At 41.9% G+C, this 22,435-nt stretch overlaps 1 protein-coding gene across 10 annotated transcripts in view; it reads left to right on the top strand.

Annotated features, from left to right (window-relative positions):
• PLB1 (phospholipase B1) overlaps positions 1-21,425 on the top strand; it is a 79,137-nt gene extending 57,712 nt beyond the window's left edge. For 9 of the 10 annotated variants that reach the window (XM_040060352.1, XM_040060347.1, XM_040060351.1 and 6 more), the window contains 14 exons: positions 1,913-1,973; positions 2,681-2,739; positions 5,239-5,297; positions 6,502-6,545; positions 7,764-7,863; positions 9,276-9,327; positions 11,069-11,149; positions 12,161-12,226; positions 12,775-12,869; positions 14,064-14,145; positions 15,490-15,594; positions 16,690-16,785; positions 20,226-20,300; positions 20,791-21,425. In XM_040060352.1, the coding sequence (XP_039916286.1) occupies positions 1,913-1,973; positions 2,681-2,739; positions 5,239-5,297; positions 6,502-6,545; positions 7,764-7,863; positions 9,276-9,327; positions 11,069-11,149; positions 12,161-12,226; positions 12,775-12,869; positions 14,064-14,145; positions 15,490-15,594; positions 16,690-16,785; positions 20,226-20,300; positions 20,791-21,012 (1,197 nt within the window). In that variant the 3' untranslated portion in view covers positions 21,013-21,425. Of the gene's footprint in view, positions 1-1,912; positions 1,974-2,680; positions 2,740-5,238; positions 5,298-6,501; positions 6,546-7,763; positions 7,864-9,275; positions 9,328-11,068; positions 11,150-12,160; positions 12,227-12,774; positions 12,870-14,063; positions 14,146-15,489; positions 15,595-16,689; positions 16,786-20,225; positions 20,301-20,790 lie in introns of those variants that run through there. The other variant, XR_005700252.2, reaches the window with a different exon arrangement.
• Positions 21,426-22,435: the final 1,010 nt, after the last annotated feature.

Raw genomic sequence — 22,435 nt, 5'->3', positions numbered from 1 at the left:
TGACCCCCAAATAATCTGAGGAATGTTTATTCTGCTCTGGAGGCGCTGTTCTTCCTTACATCAAGTAAGTTTAACCTGCAGAGGGCAGTCACCTTTACATATTGGATGTGTGGCTCTATACAAAGGTGATAGGAATCCCATTTCAAAGGGATTTCATTTCCACCATGACTGAGCAACTGTCATGAGGCATGTTAAATAAACTGCAGAAACAGATATTGTGTGTAGGACTTGAAGAAATGGAGTGGTTATTTGCTTGGCAGTCAAAGTGGACTGGGCTAGTTTGACATACTGGGGGTGCTCAGGACCAACCCAATTATCAAAACCTTTGTGTGCCATGAGGGTCCCAAAGAACAGCACCATGACTTAGCAAGTCATAGTGTGCAGGACTGAGAGGGGATTTTTATCTGTAGAGCTAGAGTACATTTTTAATAGGTGATTCTTGGACTTGCACTAAATTGCAACAGCTTTTGAAGTGATAAAGGAGAGAAGTATAGGCAGAGGGTAAAGCAAGACTTTCTGATCTAAAAATAAGCCTGTTTTTCGTAGCCTCTGCAACCAGACTTTAGTGGTTGATAGTAGAGCCTATTACAACATTTTTTCACAAGAACAGATGAATTTGTTGTGGTGTTTTTTAACAGCAATCATGCTTTCTGAAGACCACTGGTCCATGTAGTTTGACACTGGTAGAATTGTGCAGTCACAGAATAATTGAGGTTGGAAGGGACCTCAGGATATCCCTAGCCTGACCTCCAGCTTCCAGCAGGGCTGGCCCTTTGATCAGTGTACACAGCTCTCATTGCTCTGGCAGGGGCTGGTCACTGTGACAGTTTTGGTTTTTCCCTTGCTGCCTTCATGGCTAATATTGTTACATGTTACCAAAAAGCAGGGGGAGACATTAATTAACTCTCTCTGCTGGTGAACTAAAGTGTTCTGCAATGTGTGTTTGATTCAGTATCTTGAGTTGGTGAGATACACGTTATAACTATTATGTCACATCAAAATGTGTGATAGTTATTTAGAGCCTGTCAGTTTTCTTTACTGGAACTTTTAAAGCTTTGAAATTTTGGGGGATTTTTTCAAATTTTATATTCAGTAAAAGCAAGCCATTTTTGAAAGTTTCTAGGGGAAGAATAGGTTCCTGGCAAGGTACGTGGGGATCGATAATACAATAATAGAATATATAACGTTGTTTTAATGCTTGGCCACTCTTTCAGTGAAGAATTTTTTTCTAATATCCAACCTGAACCTTCTCTAGTGCACCTTGAGTCCATTTCCCCTTGTTCCTTCACCGGTTGCCTGGGAGAATAGATGGACTCCAGCCTCATCACACCTCCTTTTGTGCAGTGGTAGAGTGATAAGGTCACCCCTGAGCCTCCTTTCCTTCAGGCTAAACAACCCCAGTTCTGTCAGCTGCTCCTCATAGGACTGCTGCTCAAACCCTTCACCAGCCAGTATAATAATACATTAATAATGTACTACATTAATATAACACGATAACTTTGCCAGGGATTTTAGTCTTGATTTTTATTTGCTTTTACATTTGATGTCTTTTGAGACAGAGCAAGACTTCAGACCTGGAGACCCCACGTTGTAGGTCGTGGACAAAATTCCTAGGCAGTGGAGAGGGAAAAAATAATCTTCCTTATGGAACTTTATCATAAGCAATATTTCAGAATGAAATGTTTTGCCTTTGGAAAAGTTTTATGCTTTGGCTAGAAAATGTCACCTGAAGTAATTATTGTTTGGATAGTATTCCGCTAAGAGACGTAGAAGAATGTTGAGCTACGTTGACACCAAACTAGGATCTGTGTTTTAACTTGGTTTTGCCCTTCACTGTACATCTAAACCATATATGAAATCCACATTATCTTTTAGCTACAAGATGAAACAATTTTGTAACTTCTCATTTCAGAACTGGGGCAGTGAACTGTCATGTCCTGATTATACTCCATCTAGTCGTGTCCCAACATCAGGTGAGAAAGAACTCCTAACCTAAAATCACACATAGGAAAAAAAATCATTTTTTGTCTCTAAAAACAATAAGATGTTGAAATTGCACATCCCAGATGGAAAGTAAACAATAAAAGCTGATATATTCAGCGGCAAAGGGAAGATATTCACAGTAAGTTCTGCATGACAGTGATTATGCCTCTGTGGATAAATGTGATCACATTTACTGTATGCATGTATCATATACATCATTCATCATACAGCAACATGGCAGATTAAAATTGCCCAGGAGGGTTAGTGACTAAGCAGTGCAGTGCAAGTGCTGTGTGTAATTTGAAGATTTTACAGGGAGATTTTTCTTAGGAAATATTGACCCAAACCTGTAAGCCAGTTAAAAGAGATTGAATGTATGCATCTGTAAACATATTTAGTCTGTTTTAATTTTTTTTTTTTTTTTTTTTTTTTTTTTTTTTTTTTTTTTTTTTTTTTTTTTTTTACCTAAGCTGTTTTAAGTTCTATTTCTTTCCATCTTATTGTAATACACTGTTGCAAGCAAAGGCAAGAAGTTACACATTTTGCCTGGGTGACACACAGAACCTGAGGATTTTTCCACCTTAAAAGTCTGCAAAAATGCCATTGGATTGGTACCTAAGACTTGCATGTTTTTTCTATTAAACAGGACTTTGCCAGTTGTCAGTAATCCTACTTTTATTCTCCTCCTGCATTTTAGTACATGAGCTACGGCCTGCCGACATCAAAGCTGTAGGAGCACTTGGAGATTCCCTGACTGTGAGTATTGCTGTGTTCCCATGTTTAGAATGAGAAGAGCAGCTGTTGATTTCTACCCAGATGTTGTCACGTCAGGCATCAGCAGACAGAAAACAAATTGCTTTGGCTTGGCAAAGCAAAACTCATCTACCTGGTTCCCTTTGCAAAGAAATAGCCTGAAGGGGTATGAGTGACACTGGCAATTGTGTAATCCAGTAATGAATAGTTCAGGCCAGGATAGAAATGGGATCCCATTCTCTGTTGCATACAGTTTATTCAAGTGGTTTTGAAAAGGGACGTGGCTGTCTTATGGGAATAGTCTCTTCTGACATGAAAGAAAAGAAGCGAAAGCAGTTGATATTTTTGATGCAAGAAGGCATTTTGTTGAAAACTCTCATGGAAATAATTGACTGCAAAATGAAGTGCTTCCCACTCGAGATAATTATGATAGTTTTGTATTTCAGAGTTTTGTTTTCAGATTTTGCTTCCTGGGTTAGATATCTTCCAGGTAAAGCTCAGATGTATTTCAAGAACTAAGAAATGGAGGTTTAAAACAAAAAGTAGATGAAATAAATAAATTAAAAAAAAAAAAAAAGGCCCCAGACAAGACTAGCAGGGGATACTGCAGATCTGCACTCTGCACTGAAGTTTTCTTTGAAAAAGTTCTACAATTACGTAGTCCTACAGAATTTGTCTTGCATGGGAGGAAAGCGAATATTTGCATCAACAGTTCCCATGAATTTTAACTCCTGAACTAAACCAGTGCTCCTTCTAGCAGCTTCTGTTCCTGTTGAGTTCAGAGGGACTTAGAGGGTCTGAAGCCCTTAAATGGTCAGGCTTATCTTACAGGCAGGTGTGCATGTCTTCATTATGCATCATGCACCTTCTCGTTAGCTCTGAAACTGATTTTGCTTGACCTGATGTAATCCTGCCTTTTCCCCTGCTGCAAAGCTTTGAGCTTTTCTTAGAAGAAATCAGTCAAGCACTACAAGTCTCCCTCTTATCCATTGCCATGACTCTTAAAATTAATTGCTTTATTTCTTCCCCCATATTAAATGCTAGGTATGCGCATTAGCACATTCCTCTTATTTTAAAAATATTAGTTCTTTTAATATATGAAATATTTCAGAGTCCCATAGTCATAGGGGCCAGATTATGATGCTCAAGGTCTCTGTCTCAAGAGCTGAGCAAGGCACGTTCTCATAATGCCATTACCCATGCAGTTCCTGCCAGTTGCCACTGCCACAGCAAGGTGTTTGGGGGGGTTTATTAGGTGATTTATTTGGAGGGATGTCAGAAAAACTGGCGGGGTATTTCCCATGTATACACATACTCACACCTCCCACAGCAGCCATGTGCACTTTGTACAGCGTAACCATCCTTGGTACAGGGGGACTGCAGCAGCAAAGTCCACCAAGATTGTCCTCCTGATGCTCCCCACAAGACCCCTGAATGCAGTTAGTGTTTATGGCTGAATTGGTGCCATGGCTTTTTGAAGAATACAAAATTAGGCGAGACCACTAAAACACTGTAAAGCTGCAGAAGAACCCCTTCCTATGTTTGCTGCCCTGAATATGAGTCAGGGTGCTGACCTTGCTAGAGGTCTGTCCCCATCCTGTGAGCTATTCAAATTCAGCACGGAGGTCTTTGTTCTGAGGGCTTTATGTATTTTTTTACTTTTGAAGGATACGAAAGTTCACAGAGCAGAAAGGAAGGCTGTGTCAATCTAGATACAGCTGGAGATTAATGAAACATTGAGCAGTTTAGTCATGTCACTGGTTAGAATTCATCTGTCTGACTTCTCTAGCACCAATGCACAGTGAAAGCAATAGACACACCAACACACTTATCTATACTTGGCAAAAAGAATTCCTGTCTACACCTCATCAAGTCTGTCTGTTAAGTAGCAGACTGGATCCAGGAGAGGAAAAATGGATTGTACACCAAAGGTTTATTTTCTTGGCAGATTAAAAAGCAGCTCCTCTGATTTATGTACAGCTAAAACTGGATGGGGATTTTTCATCAGTGTTTGGGGCTTTTTTGCTGGATTATTAAGTCTCTCAAAATCATCTTCTGGAAATGCAGGATGAAGCATTTTCCTTCAGGAAAGAATCCAAACAAATGCAAAGCTGTTAATGTTAATCTGGGTCCCATTGGGTTGCTAAAACAGTATGAGTAGCAGCTTTAAAGTCTTATGTCCTTGACCTTACAATCTGTTGTCCTCTGGCTGGACTATACGTTCTCTGATGTTCAATGGTGAACTATCTAGATGAGTTCCTTTTGTGTTTGAGGAGGAGCACGGAAAATTGAAGTATGGGAGATGCAAGGCTGCTCACAGGCCAGTGTGTGGTGGTGAATGACATGGACCACTTATGCTAAAATTAGGATATTGCAAAAGCTTGGCTGGATGCAGAGTAATGTTACCAGAATGCTTTCACAACATGATGTCTATCTTACCTACATTTGTGGGGTTTTGTTTTTCTTTTAGTATTTTATCAATTGTTATTTCCATTTTTCCAGACTGCAGTAGGAGCTAAAGTACCAGACCCACAAACAGACTGGAAGGGACTTGCCTGGAGGTGAGTGAAAATGCTTGCTTTTTTTTTTTTTTTTTTTTTTTTTTTTTTTTTTTTTTTTTTTTTTTTTTTTTTTTTTTTTTTTTCCCGTTTTTGTCCACACAGTAAAAGGTGTGGGTCACCTGGTTGTGTAGTTACATGTTTGCATATGTAAATTCAGGGGAAGGATGCTGACAGCAAGTATTGCTCGGTAAGGGTCGGAGGAGTCAGGACTGGAAGAGAAAAGGAGTGATTGCTGGGGGTTGGGGTTGTGCTTGTTTCTGTGGGCTTTTTTTTTTTTTTTGCCTTCTTTTTCTTTTCTTTTTCGTGTGCGTATGTGTGACCTGACTGCTACAGGTGTGGTTCTGTGTCACACCTTAGTACCCTTTAGCCTTTTGCTAATCTCTCTGGAGTTTATTCAAAGTGTTGCTGTGATTATCCACTGCAGTGTCTAATGCTAGAAGGTCTGAGTGAGTGTGGAACATGGTGAGAGCACTGCACACATTCTCAGTGAAGATGTTCCAAACAATTTTGCTATTGCAAAGTGGGCAATCAATGTACGTCAGAGGGTATGAAGCTCAATATCCATTCTAGAGTGGAAGGAAACTGCCTGCTCTCCATGGGCAGACGTATGGTTGATATGTGTGTGCATGTATACATTGTCCTCTTTGCTCTTTCTGCGTCCCTTTGCCTGTGTCTGCAGGCATGGATATTTTCAGGAGTGGCTGCCACAAGTGGTGTAAGAGTGTATTGGCTCGGCACACAGGCGAGTTTTGAATGGTAGAGGCAGAGGCTCTCTGGAATCAGCACTGCAGAATTGCAAATAAGCAGCTAATGAATATTTAAGGCGGTCTCTCCTATGCTTAACTGCGCACAAATGTGGTTTCAGCAAGGAAACGTGGAGCAACTTTAGGGAGGAAATAATGCCTTTCTGTGATGGGTATTCCAGCATGTCCATATGAAAAATCAGTTCTCCCAATATGGTCTGTTCCCAGCCTGAAGGCATAGCTCCTATCTTAGTGCTGCCCTGCTTTATTTAATGTGAGTTATGCTTTCACTACTTTCCCTGAATTCCTGTGGTTTATGTCCTTAGTCCTGTCTGAAGCAAGTATTTTCGGGGGGGAGGTTGTTTTTCAATTCTTGGGCTGCTACAACAACATATGGTGACAATAAGACAGATGGCTGCAGGATTAACCCTACTGGGTGATTTTGTTCTTTCCCTTTGTAGTATTGGAGGTGATGAGACCCTGGAGATCCAGGCTACTTTACCCAGTGAGTATCCTAGAAAAGCAGAAGTTGGATATTACACTGAAAGTCATTTAAGCGGATGCTAGGAAACATCTGGACATGGTCGTTCTTCCTTGAAAACGGTGGGGATGTCCATCTGCTGTGGGTATAAGCAGTTCACGTGAGTGAGAGCTGAAATCCAGGCTGCCCTGATTAGCTGTAAAGTTGATTCAACCCCTCCACATCACAGGACCTGCATGTGATTGCATCGTCCTTTTGACCAAAATAATTAGGAGTAAATGTGCTGAAGGTGACAGAAGTTCATGGCAGACCTGCTCCTCCCTTATTTTGTTTTGTGCTTTCTAGTTACTGTAATGCCTGTGGACAAATAAAGGGTTATGAAACCATTCGTCCATCTAGCCAGGATTGTTGACAAAGCTATGGTTCTTCCTGATGATTTCAAGTTGCTACACAGCAGTGAAAAACAAACCAAAAAGTACTCTAAATTTTTGTCCTAGTGCTCTGTGTGATTGGGCCTGTAGTTTCCATAGAAACCACTAAGTGGTCAACACAACAATAAATTGGAAGGCACTTGGTTTACAATGGCTGCTCTATTTGTATGTGATCCATGCTGTAGAGCAGTTTGACAATACCTGACACTGTTAGTAATAAAATCTGATGTGCTTTGCCTTGCACCGGGCATATCACTGCATTTGAAGAAAAATAGAAGGCGCAATTCAATTATGCATTATAAATGAGATTCTATAAAGAGGTTTCAGACAGCACTACAGACACAGTAACAATAACAGTTTTCAGACATCATGCTTCCCCAGTGAAAGTTTCAGTGAAATCTAGAAAAATGAAAATATTTCACATCTCTGACACAAGTATTATTATCTAGCTGGAGGGGTGAGAGGGGGAGGGCCATATTCAGGGCATCTGCTTCTGGTACATGAAAGAAAGTAACCATGAATACACTGACACTTTTATTCAAGACTGGTGATTTGCCCTAGATCCACTTATGCATCCCCTGAGCCACCAGGCCCTGACTCCTCAGGCCCATGGAGAGAAATAGTTGCAGTGATGAAATTTGAGTAACTAGAGTCTTAAAGCAGATGTGTCTCTAGCTCCTGTAAAGTCACAGTGAATGAGGGACAAGCACAGGTCCGTATTCTCACCACTCAATTGGCTCATGCGTCTGCAGGGAGGCAACGCTGCTGGTTTTACTGTGAATGGTTAAACACTGTGGTTTTTCTTTTTAAGACATCTTGAAGAAATTCAATCCAAACCTCTTTGGCTTCTCCACTGGCAGTTCTAAGGAAACAGCTGGATTCAACGTTGCGGAAAGAAATGCCACAGCACGGTAAGGGCAATCCCAAATCGGAAAGGCAAAGGAGTGAGGAGTGATGGACTGACAGGTTACCTTTGTGGTGCATGGCAGGGTTGAGGTGATGCTGATGACCTTCTGGTACTCAGCGTGTTTCTGTGAACTGATGTTTTGAATTGTGAGTTTCGGGATTTTATTTTTTAAATTCAATTCGATATTGGAGGGATTTATTTGTTATCTTTTTCTAAATTAGACACAAGCTTCCTTTCTTTATTCAATACCTGCCTATAATTTTTGAGACAATGTCTTAGTTATGCTTCTAATTCAACCAGTACCTTTTTCTGCCCAGTCTTTAGTGTACAGGTCCCTAATTCACTGGCAGGCAAGATCTATAATGAGGAAAAAATTCATGAGTATCTCTTCTATTCCTTGATTTGTAGAGAATGTGCCTGAAACCAACAAATAGAAGCCCACTGCTAAGCTAATGGCATTAAAAATGATCTCTGTTTGCAGTGCAAAAAAAAAAAAAAAAAAAAAAAAAAAAAAAAGGCAGCTGTAAATAACTCCTTTCTCCTCCTGAAGAAAAAAATATACTAGTCCGTTAACAACCAAAACATGTAAGAATTTGTATGGCTTACACTGTGCCTGCTCCATGAATACGCACAGAATTGGTTTCCAGAGCTTTTTCTGACATCTTCTACAACCATTAAATCTGCTGCAAGAGAGATTTAGGATAACTATCAAAGCCTGTATAGCTACTAAATATTTCATAGGTTCCCTGAGCAAAGCTGACTCAGCGTGATCAATATGGTTCTAGGAATCCAAATAATGTGACTGCATTTGTGTAGCTGCTGGAGAGAGGCAGGGCTTATTAGCTCAAGCACAGTCTTTCACCACTATATCAGGAGCTCATTTCCAGCTGGTGTCTCAGCATGGTTTGTGCTTTGGCCCGTGGATGTTGCATCCTGTCCAGAGCTGGACTGGGACTCTCGAGCCTGGCAGTCCCACAATGTAAGCACTCTCTTCCAGCCATAAGACAAGGCATAGGAATTCAAGGCCAGATCAGGAAGGCTGGTTAGGTGCCCAGCTTCTGTGTCAGCACCAAACTCCCCCACTAGATTTTTGAAGTGAGTTATGTAACTCAACGTCTCTGTGCATCTGGGCGTTAGTGTTTTTTCCCAAACAAAGTGCACTGAGGCCAACTCTGAGATGGGAAGAACTCACACCAGTTGCCTGCCACTTGGCAGCCATCCCAGCTGAAGCCTTTTCAGATCAGATTATTCACTTGTGCAACTTGGTCCTTCAGCGTTTGCTCAGCCTTTTGAGGCATCACTTTCCTCATACTGATTTCTGCTGAACCTGGGATCCCCTGCAATGGGAGGAGTGGGGATCAAGAGGGTGATGTGCTTTTAGAGCACACATGTAAAATCTTCTGTTCTCTCTCCTAGCGATATGCCAGGCCAAGCACGTGCATTGGTGGAGCTGATGAGAAGCAGCTCGGTAAGTGAGATTTGGGCCACACCTCTGTGCTGCTGTGGTCTCTGGGAGATGACTGTAATTAATGTGATGCTTGAGTCCTGAAGAGTGCTTTACTGATGGAAGAAAAGTCCCTATCTCTGCTGCGCTTTCCAAGATGGATGTGCCATATGAATTACCCCTAACGTGGGGTGCAGTGCAGCCAGGAGATGTAAGGAAGGTAGTGAGGAAGAGGAGAAATCTGAAGGCTCTGGTGTGGGTACAGGATTGCTTTGTTGAGCAGTGACCTTCAAAGTGAAGGTCATAAAGGCTGAGCTAAGATTGCTGAAGCAGATACCTGCAGACCAACATGAGTCACAATATCCACAATATAGGGAAGAGGGACTGCTGAAGTCTTTGCAGGAAAAAAAGCCCTCTCAAAGTCTGGTTTTGAGCAGGCAAATAATTAATCAGTGATCAGTAACCTCAGGAATGGATGATTCTCTGTCACACTGTAATACTTTAGAGAATTAGTATGGGATCTAGCATTGTGGACCAGTCTGCTGTGCTAACTCCACTGAGGGCTACAAAGGGCATCAAAAGAAGGGAGGGGAAGAAATCTGAGAAACCCTGCTCTGAGTGTTGGCTGAATTTGAGTGGATGACTATCTCGGTGTTGGTTCAGGGAGAGCATTCCCTCTAAGGGAATGGGAGTGCCTGGTGCTTCTTGGCTCAAGCTGAATGGGAAAGGAAGGCACTGAATAAGCAGGATTTGTCAAAGCATGTGGCTCTCCGTGCCAGAACTCTTGATGGATGCTGCATGCTCACCCCACTGTCAGTTACTCTGCATTGCCAATTGTTTGGCAGAGTGAAGGGAGCTGGCATGGCTTTTCAATAGAACAGAAGAGGAGAGGCTGTCGTGCTTTGTTTTATTCACAGCTTTTTATGCGTTTTTTAGAAAAGGGAGAGGAGTGTGTCCCTGCCATGACATTGCCTCTTCATGAAAGTCTTTCTGGGCAAATTGCTGGTTAAAGAGGAGAATTCAGACCTGTGGGTGATTCCCAGGCCCTCCCTCTATTTGTGGGATCCTTTCGCAGATGTTTGTTATGTAAATGCACTACACTAAAAATAGTCGCCTTTGATTCCTTTCTTTGTACTGAATGTTACAAAATGTTTCGATGAGATCCAGCTCTCAGCAGCGCCTATTGTTAGCTTGCGGTGACGTGGGTACTGCAGCTGCCCTTATATGAGCTCGGTGAAGTCACCAGCCTCCTGGACTCTTCTATTTTAATCCAGCTGTCTGTTCCCTGGGGCACCCCTTGCCCCTCCTGGCCACCGGGTAATTCTTGCCCAGCTGGCAGGGATCCCCAGCAGCTCCAGTTCCACAGCTACGTGAGTCACTCCAGCCTCCACTCCCACACGGCTGTATCCCCACACTGCCTGCAGTGCGCAGCCACGGCTGGCAAACCTCTCCCGTCCATCCCTCTTCTGGAGCTGACATTCATTTAGGGATGCTTGCTGCCACAGACACATTTCCGTGCTTGGTTACCCCGACAGAGCTGGTCTGCTGAAGGGAATTTCCTCGGAAAAGCCAAGGTGAATTGCAGTAGGCAAGCAAACAGTTCAGATTTCCCCCCTGGAGAGATGCTTTTCCTTTGCCAGCTTAACTCAGCATACCTCCTTCGTTCTGCCCTCCTGTCCGTGCCCCATTTAGCCCCATTTGTGAATGTTACCTCTGCATGCCTAAGCAATGGATGCTGCAATCTGTTTATTTTATGTGCCCCTAGAAAATTAACTTCAAGGAAGACTGGAAGCTGATTACCATCCTCGTTGGAGGCGTCGACCTATGCCAGTACTGCTTGGACAAGGTTTGTATCTCTGAATTAGGCATGCTCATCCAGGCATTTGGCAGGTGACCAGCCCTGGAAACATAGCCTTTCTCTCTCTCAGGGAGCCAAAGTTCCTCTTTGTTTAAAAAGCACTTAGAAGTCCTGTCCATTTCATCTGTATTGTATGGGGAACAAGTGCACGGCTTTTAATACAGGGGCACCGCAGCTCTGGAGAAATGCATTATTTAAGTACTAGGAACCGACTCATATTGAACAAAACACAAAGATTAAGCTGAAGAGCTCTCCCTGCTTAACTGGACAAAGTAATACGTGTGGTGTCTCAGGCATGTTAGGGGACACAATTGAAGACTTCTGGAAAACATTTCCGCGCAATAATTACTGAGGATGCCCAATTCTTCCTCAGAATGACACCCAAAATAATAACATCAGCTTATAGTGAAAAACATGTCTTTTCTTTAGCTGTCAGTGGTCATCCCCTCTGAAGCTGCTTGTGTGGCACAGACTGGGGGCCTGTACCCCCCTCGTTGAAATGACCAGGTGCTGTTCTCTGTGTTGCTCTTTCCTTTACGGGCTGCTGCCTGAAGCCTTTGTCCCCACAGCTACACCTCTGTAACTATAGTCACAAATGGTTTTGCTTATGGGCTTTGTGGGGTCTGACTGCCTTCATATCAGTTTCTCCAGATGGGCAGTTTGAAAAAAGAGGAATTGTTCTGTTCATAAGGTAAACCAGTCTGCTCTGTGTCCCATAAAAGACAAACCAAAATCCAAAAGTGTGATCAATATAATCATCATCAGGGAAAGGGTCTGCCAAAATACCTCAGGATTTTCTACAGAGATTAGAGGAATATATTAATGGCATAAAAACACAAGCACTATGTAACCTCTGTCTATGTGCCAGTAAACTTCTTGATCTGGAAAGATGTCTGCCAACAAAAGAAAAAAAGAGCATCAAATTGGTATATCTTCTCACAAATCACCTTGTTGGTTCCTGAAAAAGACTACATTTTTTTTTTTTTTTTTTTTAAACAGGAAACTTATTCAGTGCAAAAGTATGTAAAGCACCTTCAGGACACTCTGGATATTTTCTATAAGGAGGTAAGCTTTTAAGGTACCCTAGCAAGCTATGTTCCTGGCAAGTACACTGATGTTTTTCTCACTTCTGATAGACTGTCAGTGATTATGTTTCATACAAATGAAACTTTCAAATAGCTGGAGTCAGACTGTTCTTCAGTGCTGCATTTCAATGATTGTACTAGCTAATGACCTGAGAAAGAGGGCTGCAGTTTCAGAAAAACTGTGCATTTGACAATATTTATGCTGTGGACCAAACATACCATGACAGTTTTCATGGCTAAACCAACCATGGACAGTTTCATTTACCCTAGAGCAAATGGAAATGTGCCAGGGAGTGAAGCAGCATTTTGGCTAGCTTGTACAAGCCCCTGGAATTTTTTTGGCTGAGATCCTCTGTATGTCTCCCTCCCTCTCCTTTTATACGTCATCCTTGCACATGCCATTGGCTGCAGCCAGTGCAGTTTGCACTGACTCCCTGACCTAGGGATGGCACTTCTTGCTCTTTGCAGTGGTATCGTGTTCTGTTATTTGTAACGTGTCTCTATGTCTGGTTACTATAATCCTCACAGCTCCCAAGAGTCTTTATCAACATGGTGGAGATGCTAGAGCTCTCTGGACTGCGTCAAATCACAGCAAGCTCTTCAGAGTGTGCTTTGACAGCAAAGTAAGTGAGCAAAACACCTCTTTGCCTATAAAGTGGTGGTTTTTTTTGGTTTTTTTTTTTTTTTTTTTTTTTTTTTTTTTTTTTTTTTTTTTTTTTTTTTTTTTTTTTTGGCTCAGTCTCAGTTTCTACAGAAGGACATCCACACTGAGCTTTCCAAGCTACTTGCACTGCTGCCTTTACCTGGTGCACTAGTTCCTGTCAACTTTCTTGCATTACTTCAGCTAAAAAGCACCTGTAGATAGCAGAGTTCTCACTTCTCAGCTGTAAGGCAGCAGGACACAGCACAAGTCAACATGTGATTGCTGTACTGCTGAACTTCGAAGGCTTTTTTGCCCAGCCAGCTGCTGGTCAGCAGCATCTGATTCCTCTCTTTGTATCCTTTGCATTACCTCTGCTGCAGGCTGGGCTGCAGAGCACAACCAGGAGCTGCTCCTCGCACATAATGAAGGAGACCAAAATCTTAACTCAAAGAAGGTTGAGAGACTTGCTTTAGAAAGCAGCTGTGTCTTTAAAGGCATCAGAATGGAGATGAAAAGGCTCTTTAGTCTAGCAGAGAAAGGTATAACAAAGACCAGTATTTGGAAGGTGATGCCAAATGAATTCAAATTAACTCAGGCACAGATTTTTAAAAATACCAGTGATTAACTGCAGGAGCACACTGAAAGGGGAAATAATGAATTGATGATCTTGCCCAATGTCTTCATATTCATTCCAAGCACATTCTTAGAAGATGAATTTCAGTGAAGCACAAGTTATTACCTCTTGTTATGAAGGTAACATAATAAAACAGTGGTGCAAGGACTCAGACTATATGAAAAATTTGTCTTTTCTAATTTAACCTCCAAGATGTCTGAAACTCTGCTGTAAGCCCATTCATGGGGTGGCTTTTCTTGTTATTCTAACACATGATTTTCTGCTGATGTGTGGCATAGTGAACACGTTTTTGTGTTTGACTCATTGTGGATCCTGCAGCTCTTTCTACCTGTGATACATGTTCATTTTGAAAAGTAAGCCAGTAGAGATTTTTCTTTTCTGAAGTATCTGTCCAATCCTAAGCCACCAGGGTGGCTCTCCCTTCTCCATGTGAGCTCTGAGCACAGATCCTGAGCTTCTTGAAGCAGACACGCAGTGCTGAAGAACTGTGAATAAACTATCCTAGACTGGCTTTTAATTCTAGTATTTCTTTCATTGAAGGAAACTTTGCCCGTGTTTCTTAAACCCAGAGGAAAATTCTTCTGAATTACAAGAAATTAAGAGAGCTAACAGAGATTTTCAGGTAATGCATTGATTCTGTAACAGGTCATCTTCACTTATATCTCTTTATATTGCTTCCCTCCCTGCCCTTCCTCTCCTGCATATCCTCAGCAGTACAGAGAGGGATAACTGGGAAACAACTTGGCTACAGCCTAATCAAAACCCTACCCAGCTAACCAGTTAGTAGCAGTGCAAGGCTTTCTACATGGCCTTGTGATGTGACCTCAGTTCTGAGCGGGATGCAGATGGAGACCAGTTCTGTTTCCAGCTGCTGTTTCAACAGCCGAAAAGGATTTAGTAATGATGGCTGCTTTGTTGATCTGTTTGTCTGTTATGAGTCCAATGAGCAGCTCACATGAATTAATATGTCACTGCAAGAGTGACAAATGACCTTGCATCAGCTGTTTTGTGGTTACTCTTAGCAGAAGAAATTAACTAAACCAACCGTGGGCCAGCTTGCCATCTGAGAGTAACTTTTCATAGCCTCAGGCATAAGGTTCACTCAAAATTAACAGAAGCTATAAATAGCTATTGGAGCAGAAGCTTTTTCCATCGATGTTCTTACGAATACAGGAATCACGGTATCACATCGCGTTATGTTCTCCATTCTGGCTCTGGCAGTGGCTGTTGTCCAATGAATCTAACAAAGCTCAAGAAATTCACCCTGGGTAATGGTGGTATAAGCCTACTCGAGGGGTCATTTTCCTTAACTAAGGAAGAGGGAATAGGAATGTTTTGAGATATGTCCAGGAGCATTAGCAGTTACACCCACCTTAAGGTACAATGAGATGGGCTTTTTTATTTGTATGAATATCGGCGGCCATAATTTTTGAAAGCAGCAGATAATTTTTCAGTGCTTAAATATTATTTTAATTCAAGCATACCTTTCTGAAAAATCAAGTGCACTTCAGCCTCAAGCTGGCATTCTGGACCCATTTGTCACTTCTAAAAATGTTGGCCTTGTTCCTTTCTTTTAGAGTATTCTGCAAATTCTAATCTCATTGTGATTGTGCAGTTTTGATTTCTATAAGTAGGGTTTGAACTACATTTTTTTCTGTTTTATTTTTTTAAATTAAGGAATATATTTTTTAGTATTTTGCTTAAATTTATACTTTGTATTTTTTACTTTTTCATTTTTTGAAATAATCCAGCTTCTGTGCATTTTCCTCATGAAAAACTCTTCATGAACCAAATTATTTTCTTAGCCATTTTCTTGACTGCTTTATAACATGTAGCTGGACTTACACTAATGATTTACAGCTTCCTACACTGAAAGATGTGTAATCTGCATGTTTCTGATAGCTGACAAATGTTAGATGAGCCTTGCAAGTAACTCTTCTGTTTTCACTAATTACACCACACGCAGGCTGAAGCCTTGCAGCTGATCAACAGCGGTCGGTACGAACAGCGGGAGGACTTTGCTGTTGTCATCCAGTCGTTTTTCCGGAACACCTTGTTGCCCCTGGATAGTGTGAGTCCTGTTTTGCTTTCCCATTATGCAAGGGCCAGTATCCTGATTTCTCTTAAGCTAGTAAGATCCACGCCCAAGGACTGTGTTTTCTTCTCTTTGCACAGTCTAGTGGCGCGGTGTGGAATCTGTGGTAAGAGTGAGAGACGAGAAGACAGGAGGTCTCACAGGAAGGCAAGAAGATTCACAGTGCTGCCTGTGACTCAGAACGTCTTTAGGAAACATTCATAGCGCGTACCCATAAACTAGGCACCCTCTGACTTACTCTAAACTGCATGTTGCTTCCCTTGTTGATGTTGGTTAGCATTTACCACAGTTTCCCAATTTAGGTTATGGAATGTGTTCAGGTTTTCTTCAAATGGAGACCAGCACTTGAATCTCTGACTCATCCAAGCACAGAAACAGGAAGCAGCCTTTGAAATCAAACACTGATTCTCCTTCTTTTCTCCAGCCTTTGCATTATGTATACTGTGTAGTTAAGGATACAAATATCCAGCATGAATCCTCGTCAAAACAATCCAGTTTTGCATAGTACAAATCCTTTTTTCATACCATCCCCCTCCCCCCTTTTTTTTTTCTGTCAGCCTACAAGGTTGGCCAATGGTCACCATACAGGTAGTGATGAGGAAAATTCTCCCTAAAACAGACATTTACCACAGTTGGATAAGCCCACCATTTTTATTGTTATCTGAAATTCAGCAGAAATTTCAACACTTGAAAGGTTGTAAGTCTGAGTCACAGAAGTTTACAATGCAATAATTACTTTTTTATCAGTTCTGTACAAAACGGAATGTGGGTCAATGGCAGGGTCCTTGTTACAGCTGTGACTGTTGGCTTAATGATAAGTTTAGTTTTGTTATGAAAATTTCTGTGTGAAGTTGAGCAGGCTGCGTTACACAGAAGGTCTCAAGGTGCAGTAATCAGCCCATAGTTAGGAGCACCTAAGTTTATTTCCAGTGTGAAAACATGAGCATATTGCCTTTAGGAACATACCAAAATTGTGAGGTGGATATATCAAGTACAGTGTACTATTAGATATAATATGTCAGTCTCAAAGGTTGAAATTTGCTAAGAAATTAATGTTTGCTTTTATTGCAGACCAGCAAGCCAGATATGAGTTTCTTTGCTGCAGACTGCTTTCATTTCAGTGTAAGAGGCTATGCTGAGATGGCCATGGCTCTCTGGAATAATATGGTAAGTGGTTACCATTTAGATCTCTATGTGTTTGTGGTAGCAGTATCTACAAAAAATCATGAGAAAGGTGTCTGAAACAAAAGAGTAAGCAAGACATAAAACTGATGTCCTAACAAGAGGGGTTGCTCAACTCTGAGATTCTTCTCACTCTGCATTGCATAGGAATGTAATCCAAAGTGATTATTGCATGAAACAGTATAAGTCTTTGCTCATTCAAAATGAGAAGTCCCAAGAGTCTTAATGTAATGAAAACTTCCTTTCTGATTTGGTAAATAACTTGCATTAAATCCAAAAAGTCAGCCTAGTTAAACATTTAGTTCTGTAGGTTTGCTGAAAATGTCTGTTCAATGAGCTTGCCCTTCTTCAGTGAATTCTGTTATATTTATTGGGAAAACTTATATGGGACTGAATTTTTGCTGCCATTAATAGTGTGGACATGTTGTACCACCCACTCTTGTATCTGAGGCAGTTTTAGTAGAGTCACTAAAACTAATGGGGGGCTGGAATCAAACTTATGATGCTTGTAATCACATTCCATCTGTCATTTGGGGGGAAGTGATAGCTTTCGAATTGTGTTGGAAGAAGGTGTCAGATGCACATGGTAGACTCGATAACTCCAAGGTCACAGTTGCTTTCAGAAATGTTTCCCCACATTGGAAGGAAGACTATGGGATTTTTTTGCCACAGCGACATTTCCTCCAATAACCAAATACATTGCGCTAGCAGAAATCTTGCATCACGGTTTGTACAAGAAACAAGCATAAATGGAGGGGAATTTCTTTTCTGTCCAAGTAAAAGTTTGAGCAAGATAAGAAGTTTACAGGATACCCCAGAACGAGATTGTAAATAAGGACTGGAAAATGCAGGGCAGGAATCTGTGCAATTGCCCAGTATAGCATATGAGCTGTAGGTCCAGGATTATAGAATGTACTATGCAAGCACATGCTCAGAGTAATTGATTTGTGCACGCACAGCAAATCTGCCTGTTTTCCATCAGGCTTCCTTGTCTGGGACTCCAGAAGGCAGCAGGCTGGTAGGCTTCACTCTACTTCATAGCTTAAAGAGGGCTAATGGTGGGCCAGAAACCCCCGGCAAATGTAGAAAAATTCAAATTAAACACGGCTGAGAGTTTAATGAAAAAAAAAAAAAGAGACAGTACCTGGGCATATGGTGGTCTTAAATTGGGTTTCTGTTGCCATGTGGTATTCCTATTGACCATTACTCATTCCTGAATCACCATCAGTCTTTTTTCCTATGCCACCAGAGGTTTTTTTTCTATCCAGACTGTCACTCATTTCCTACGCATACAAGGATATTGACACAAAGCTTTCTACTGGGGTGGCAGGGATGGGGTTCTTACTGATGCAAAGCACAGCTATTCCCTCCCATAGACATCTGTCAGTCTGTGCCAACTGCAGATATTACTGTTTACTATTTAAATCTAGTTCTTGTAACACATCCCTGCTTTTCCCTTGCAGTCCTTGTACGGCAAGGCTGTGCAAGCTTACTGTAAGGCTGTATTGTTTCCCTGTTCCCTGAAAAGCTCGGCAGGCTGCAGGCCTATGGCCAAATGACACGGATTCTTGTCAGTGCACATAAAGGGCCAGACGGTGCCTGGCCACCGTGCGGGTAGGCAGGGATTGGGATAGTTGACGGAGTCTCTGCCTTGCCATAATGTACTTCGCCCTTTTGGCTTCGTGCAAAACAAAGTGTGCTCATGTTCTCTGATGTTAGAGGACTCTGTAGTCTAAAGGGTTTTGCGCTGGTCACAAACCCACCTTGTCAGATCTTTGGCCGAGGTGAGGAGACACAGGGACAGAGTTGCGTTCTGCCTCCATGCTTGCCACATGCTCTAGAGGAGCTGTGGGTTTCTTCCAGAACTTGTCCTGTATGCTCACCGACCTGAGGATACTGTCATCTTTATAGTTCAGAAGCTAATGCTCCTGAAGAACAGATTGCATAGAGATGACATAAGCATGGGTGGTTACAGAGTTTTGCATTTTATCATCTTTTGTCTGGGCTCTGTGCCAGAATCCTTACCAAGTGCCCTGGCATGGGAAGAATTACAATTACCTACAAAGAACCAGTTGCACTGCAGGCAGAATGCTGTGAGATATGAGCCACGCATCGTACAAATAACAGAGCGGTTCCCTTTAAGGTGCAACAAAACTACCAAATTTAGTCTTCACTGCATTAGCTGGTGGGTGGACCAAGTGATTAGGAGTCATAAAAGTGTCTATCGGGACCCCACAACAATCAGCAAAACTTGGCACCCTGCTTTGCTTCTCATTTTCTCTTCACTTGTTGGCTTTCTTCTCTTCCCTGTGGTTCATATCTTTTTATTTTTCAGTTTCTGCTAATTTCTTTCTGTTTTTAACTTTTTATTAAAAATGAACTAGAGAGAGAAAGTATTCTCAGTGTTTCCATATGAGAATATTATGGATAAAATCTGGTTTTTTCCATGTTGTGTTGGTCTTGTTGCTGTATTGTTTCTCTTCAGCATGCAGCTGACACTTTAATCCCTTGAGGACAGTAAATGCCATTATGGACAATAGCAACAGCCGTCCTCTGTACTGTATTCCCAGAAGTGCTGGATGACAGCTTTGCAGTTCTCTATGGACCAATCTTGAAGTCATTACTTCAGTCATGTCCATACAACAGTTGTAAACACTTCAGTTAACATGACTGAGCAAGCCTCTACTCGTTAGCTTAACTATGGCAACCGGTGGTATGTGCGCTCCTAGCCAAGCACAACTGCCTGCCCTTAGCCTGGGCATATTTTATGTTGGGTTGGAAATGGGCTCAGGGTGAGCTTGTGGTCAGCTATTGCAACTTAGCTGACAACTGATAATATAAAAGGCCCCGTTTAACTCGCTTCTTGCAAGATTGCAATCCCAGTTTCAGCTAAAATTCCCAGGGAATTTCTTGTCTGAGTGAAGATTGCAAAGGTTGGCATTGTCCCATCCTCTCTCTGTAACTCTGTAATTTCTGAAGTAACTCCTATCACCATAACACCCAAGCACCTTTCTTTAAGTAATGTGCTAAGTAGTATGTCTAACATCAGTCATGTGGGGTTTTTCCTTTGTGGTTTACGTTGCCATTTGAGACAAGTACGTGGCAGAACTGGGTGTAATAGTGAACCACTTTGCCTTAGCTGAACATTTAAAATACCTTGTATTCAGAGCAATGCAAAAGGAAGAAACACTTATCCCATTCCTTCCTTCCAAAGGAGTTATTCTGCAGCCAGTACATCAGATTTTCAATGTCCTCAGTTCGTAAGTGTTAAAATGTTTGCAAAATTTCCTCTGCTCCTTCTACCACACTTCTTCGTTAGTGCGAGCAGCAAAAGATTGGATAAGAAGTCGTAACTGTCTGAATCAAGAGAGTCTGAGAAGAAAAGAATTCATCATTATGTTTAACATTGCTTTTCTCTTCTTTAGCTGGAGCCAGTTGGTGAAAAGCAGACTTACAACAACTTTACCCATGACAGATCAAAACTCAGGTGTCCAAACCCTGTAAGTAAAGGTCTCTCCATTAATTGCCTCTATATTTTCTCCTTTCTTCATACCGGTGAAGTTACACACAGCTCTTTAAAAGAGTATCTTTGTAAAGGTTTCGAACAGCTAAAATATATTCTCCTTTTGTTAGAGACAGGGAAATCTACTTAAAATTTAAGACAAAAAATTTATCCTCACTGCAGTGGAAAGCCTCTCATTAAAGCTAGTTCTAATGAGTCTATCTATTTCCATTTGCTTGTTTGCAGCAAGCAAATTAGGAAGTGATGCCACCATTCCTGATTCTGAGGTGGCTCTTTTTTGTGTTCTTGGTATTTCCAGGCAATGGAGCAGGAGAGTGTTTGGGCTAAGATAGAGAGAAGGCAAAACCAGCTGATTGTCTAAAGATCTACCATTTCTCTCTGAGAAGGGGCAGTGGCATATTGTTGGAATACTAATGCTTCCCATCGAGTGGTCTGTGGTCAATAAAGCCTTTGCTCTCCCTTTGTAGGAGAAACCTTTTCTTTCCACGCGAAGAAATAGTGGATTTGGAAATTCGGACCTCAGCTTGAAGAAAACAGAATCTTCAGTCCCCTACTGGGCAGTCATTGTGACTGCAATAGCCGGAGTCCTGCTGGGTTCTTTACTTGGCTGGGTTGTGTCACAAAGAAGAACCAAGAAGCGCCAACGTAACGTTGACACAGAAAACAACATTAAAATAACCTCCCTGTAACACAAGTGGAACAAACATCCCTCTCTGATGAGGCTGCTCTCTGCTGTGACACAAAGAGGAGCAGAATAAAAGGACCTGTTGGATGTGAATGAAGCTTCTTGGTTGCCCAGGGATTTTTGGGCCAAATAACATTGACCAGTAACGTATTTTAGAGTTATCTTCTGCGGACCAGCCAGGTGGAGGATGAAGTTCCAAGTATGCTGTGGTTTCACGCTGGCTGGCAGCTAAGTACCACACACCTGCTCACTCAGTCCCCCTCAGTGGGATGAGGAGGAGAACTGGAAAAAGGTAAAACCCATGGATTGAGATAGGAACAATTTTAGTAACTGAAATAAAGTAAAATGTAATAACAATAATTGTAATGAAATGGGAAGTAACAAAAAAGAGAGAGGAATAAAACTCAAGAAAAACAAGTGCTGCACACTACAATTGCTCATTGCCTTCTGACTCAAGCCCAGCCTGTCTTTGAACAGCCATCAGCACCTCCTGGACTTCTTCTCCCGGTCCATATAGCAAGTGTGATGGTCTATGGTATGGAATATCCCTTTGGCCAGCTCAGGTCAGCTATGCTGGCCATGTTCTCTCCCAGCTTCTTGTGCTGGCAGAGCATGGGAAGCTGGAAAGTCCTTGGTTTAGAGTAAGCACTACTTAGCAACAACTAAAATATCAAAGTTATTCTCATACTAAATCCTAAATACAGCACTGAGCAGCTATTATGAAAAATATTAACTCTATCCCAGCTGAAACCAGGACAGAGTGTTAAAAGCTTTTTCATTCTGGGGTCCAATTCTCTGTTTCATGAATATTACTCAGGATGTCAATTTCACAAAGCAAGAACAGCTGTTCGTGCATCTTGACTTCTTAATCATGCATCTGTTCTTTTCTCTTATAAATCTGTATTTAAAATGTTAGAGACAAGTCCATGATTGCAACCTGGTATTCCTCAATAGTAAGGTGTGAGGGAAATAGATAGCAGCTGCAATTTCATGTGTTATATTCCAGCATGTTGAGGGTGCTAAGGTGATTCTACGTGGGCAAGTACAATGCCATGGAAACATCTTTAAGCTGGTTTCTGAACAACTTGGATCCACATGGTATCCCTGGTGCAGTGCTGGGCAGCACATGTAGAATAACTCTGCACTGCCTTGGACTCCAGGTGCCTTCCATCTGGGACTGGGTATGGAACTGGGCCATATCTGTCACTTCTCCTCCAGGGTTAAATAGCCCAGGGACAGTCCTGTATCCTCCTGCCCTCCCCTGTATGGGAGCTGGTCCAGAATGAGTCTTCTTGTGAGGAATTTCTCCACTAGCATCTGACAAGGGGGTCTAAACAAAAACGCAGTACCTGCAAGCTAAGTTGGCTCAACCCTTCTCATAGGACCTCTGTTGTGTTCAGGTCTCCCAGGCTGGAGACTCCATGGTT

Source organism: Hirundo rustica, chromosome 3 (assembly GCF_015227805.2).
Source record: "Hirundo rustica isolate bHirRus1 chromosome 3, bHirRus1.pri.v3, whole genome shotgun sequence".
Lineage (NCBI taxonomy): Eukaryota > Metazoa > Chordata > Aves > Passeriformes > Hirundinidae > Hirundo > Hirundo rustica.
Note: the sequence above shows the minus strand (reverse complement) of the source record. Positions and strands in the feature narration are given on the sequence as shown.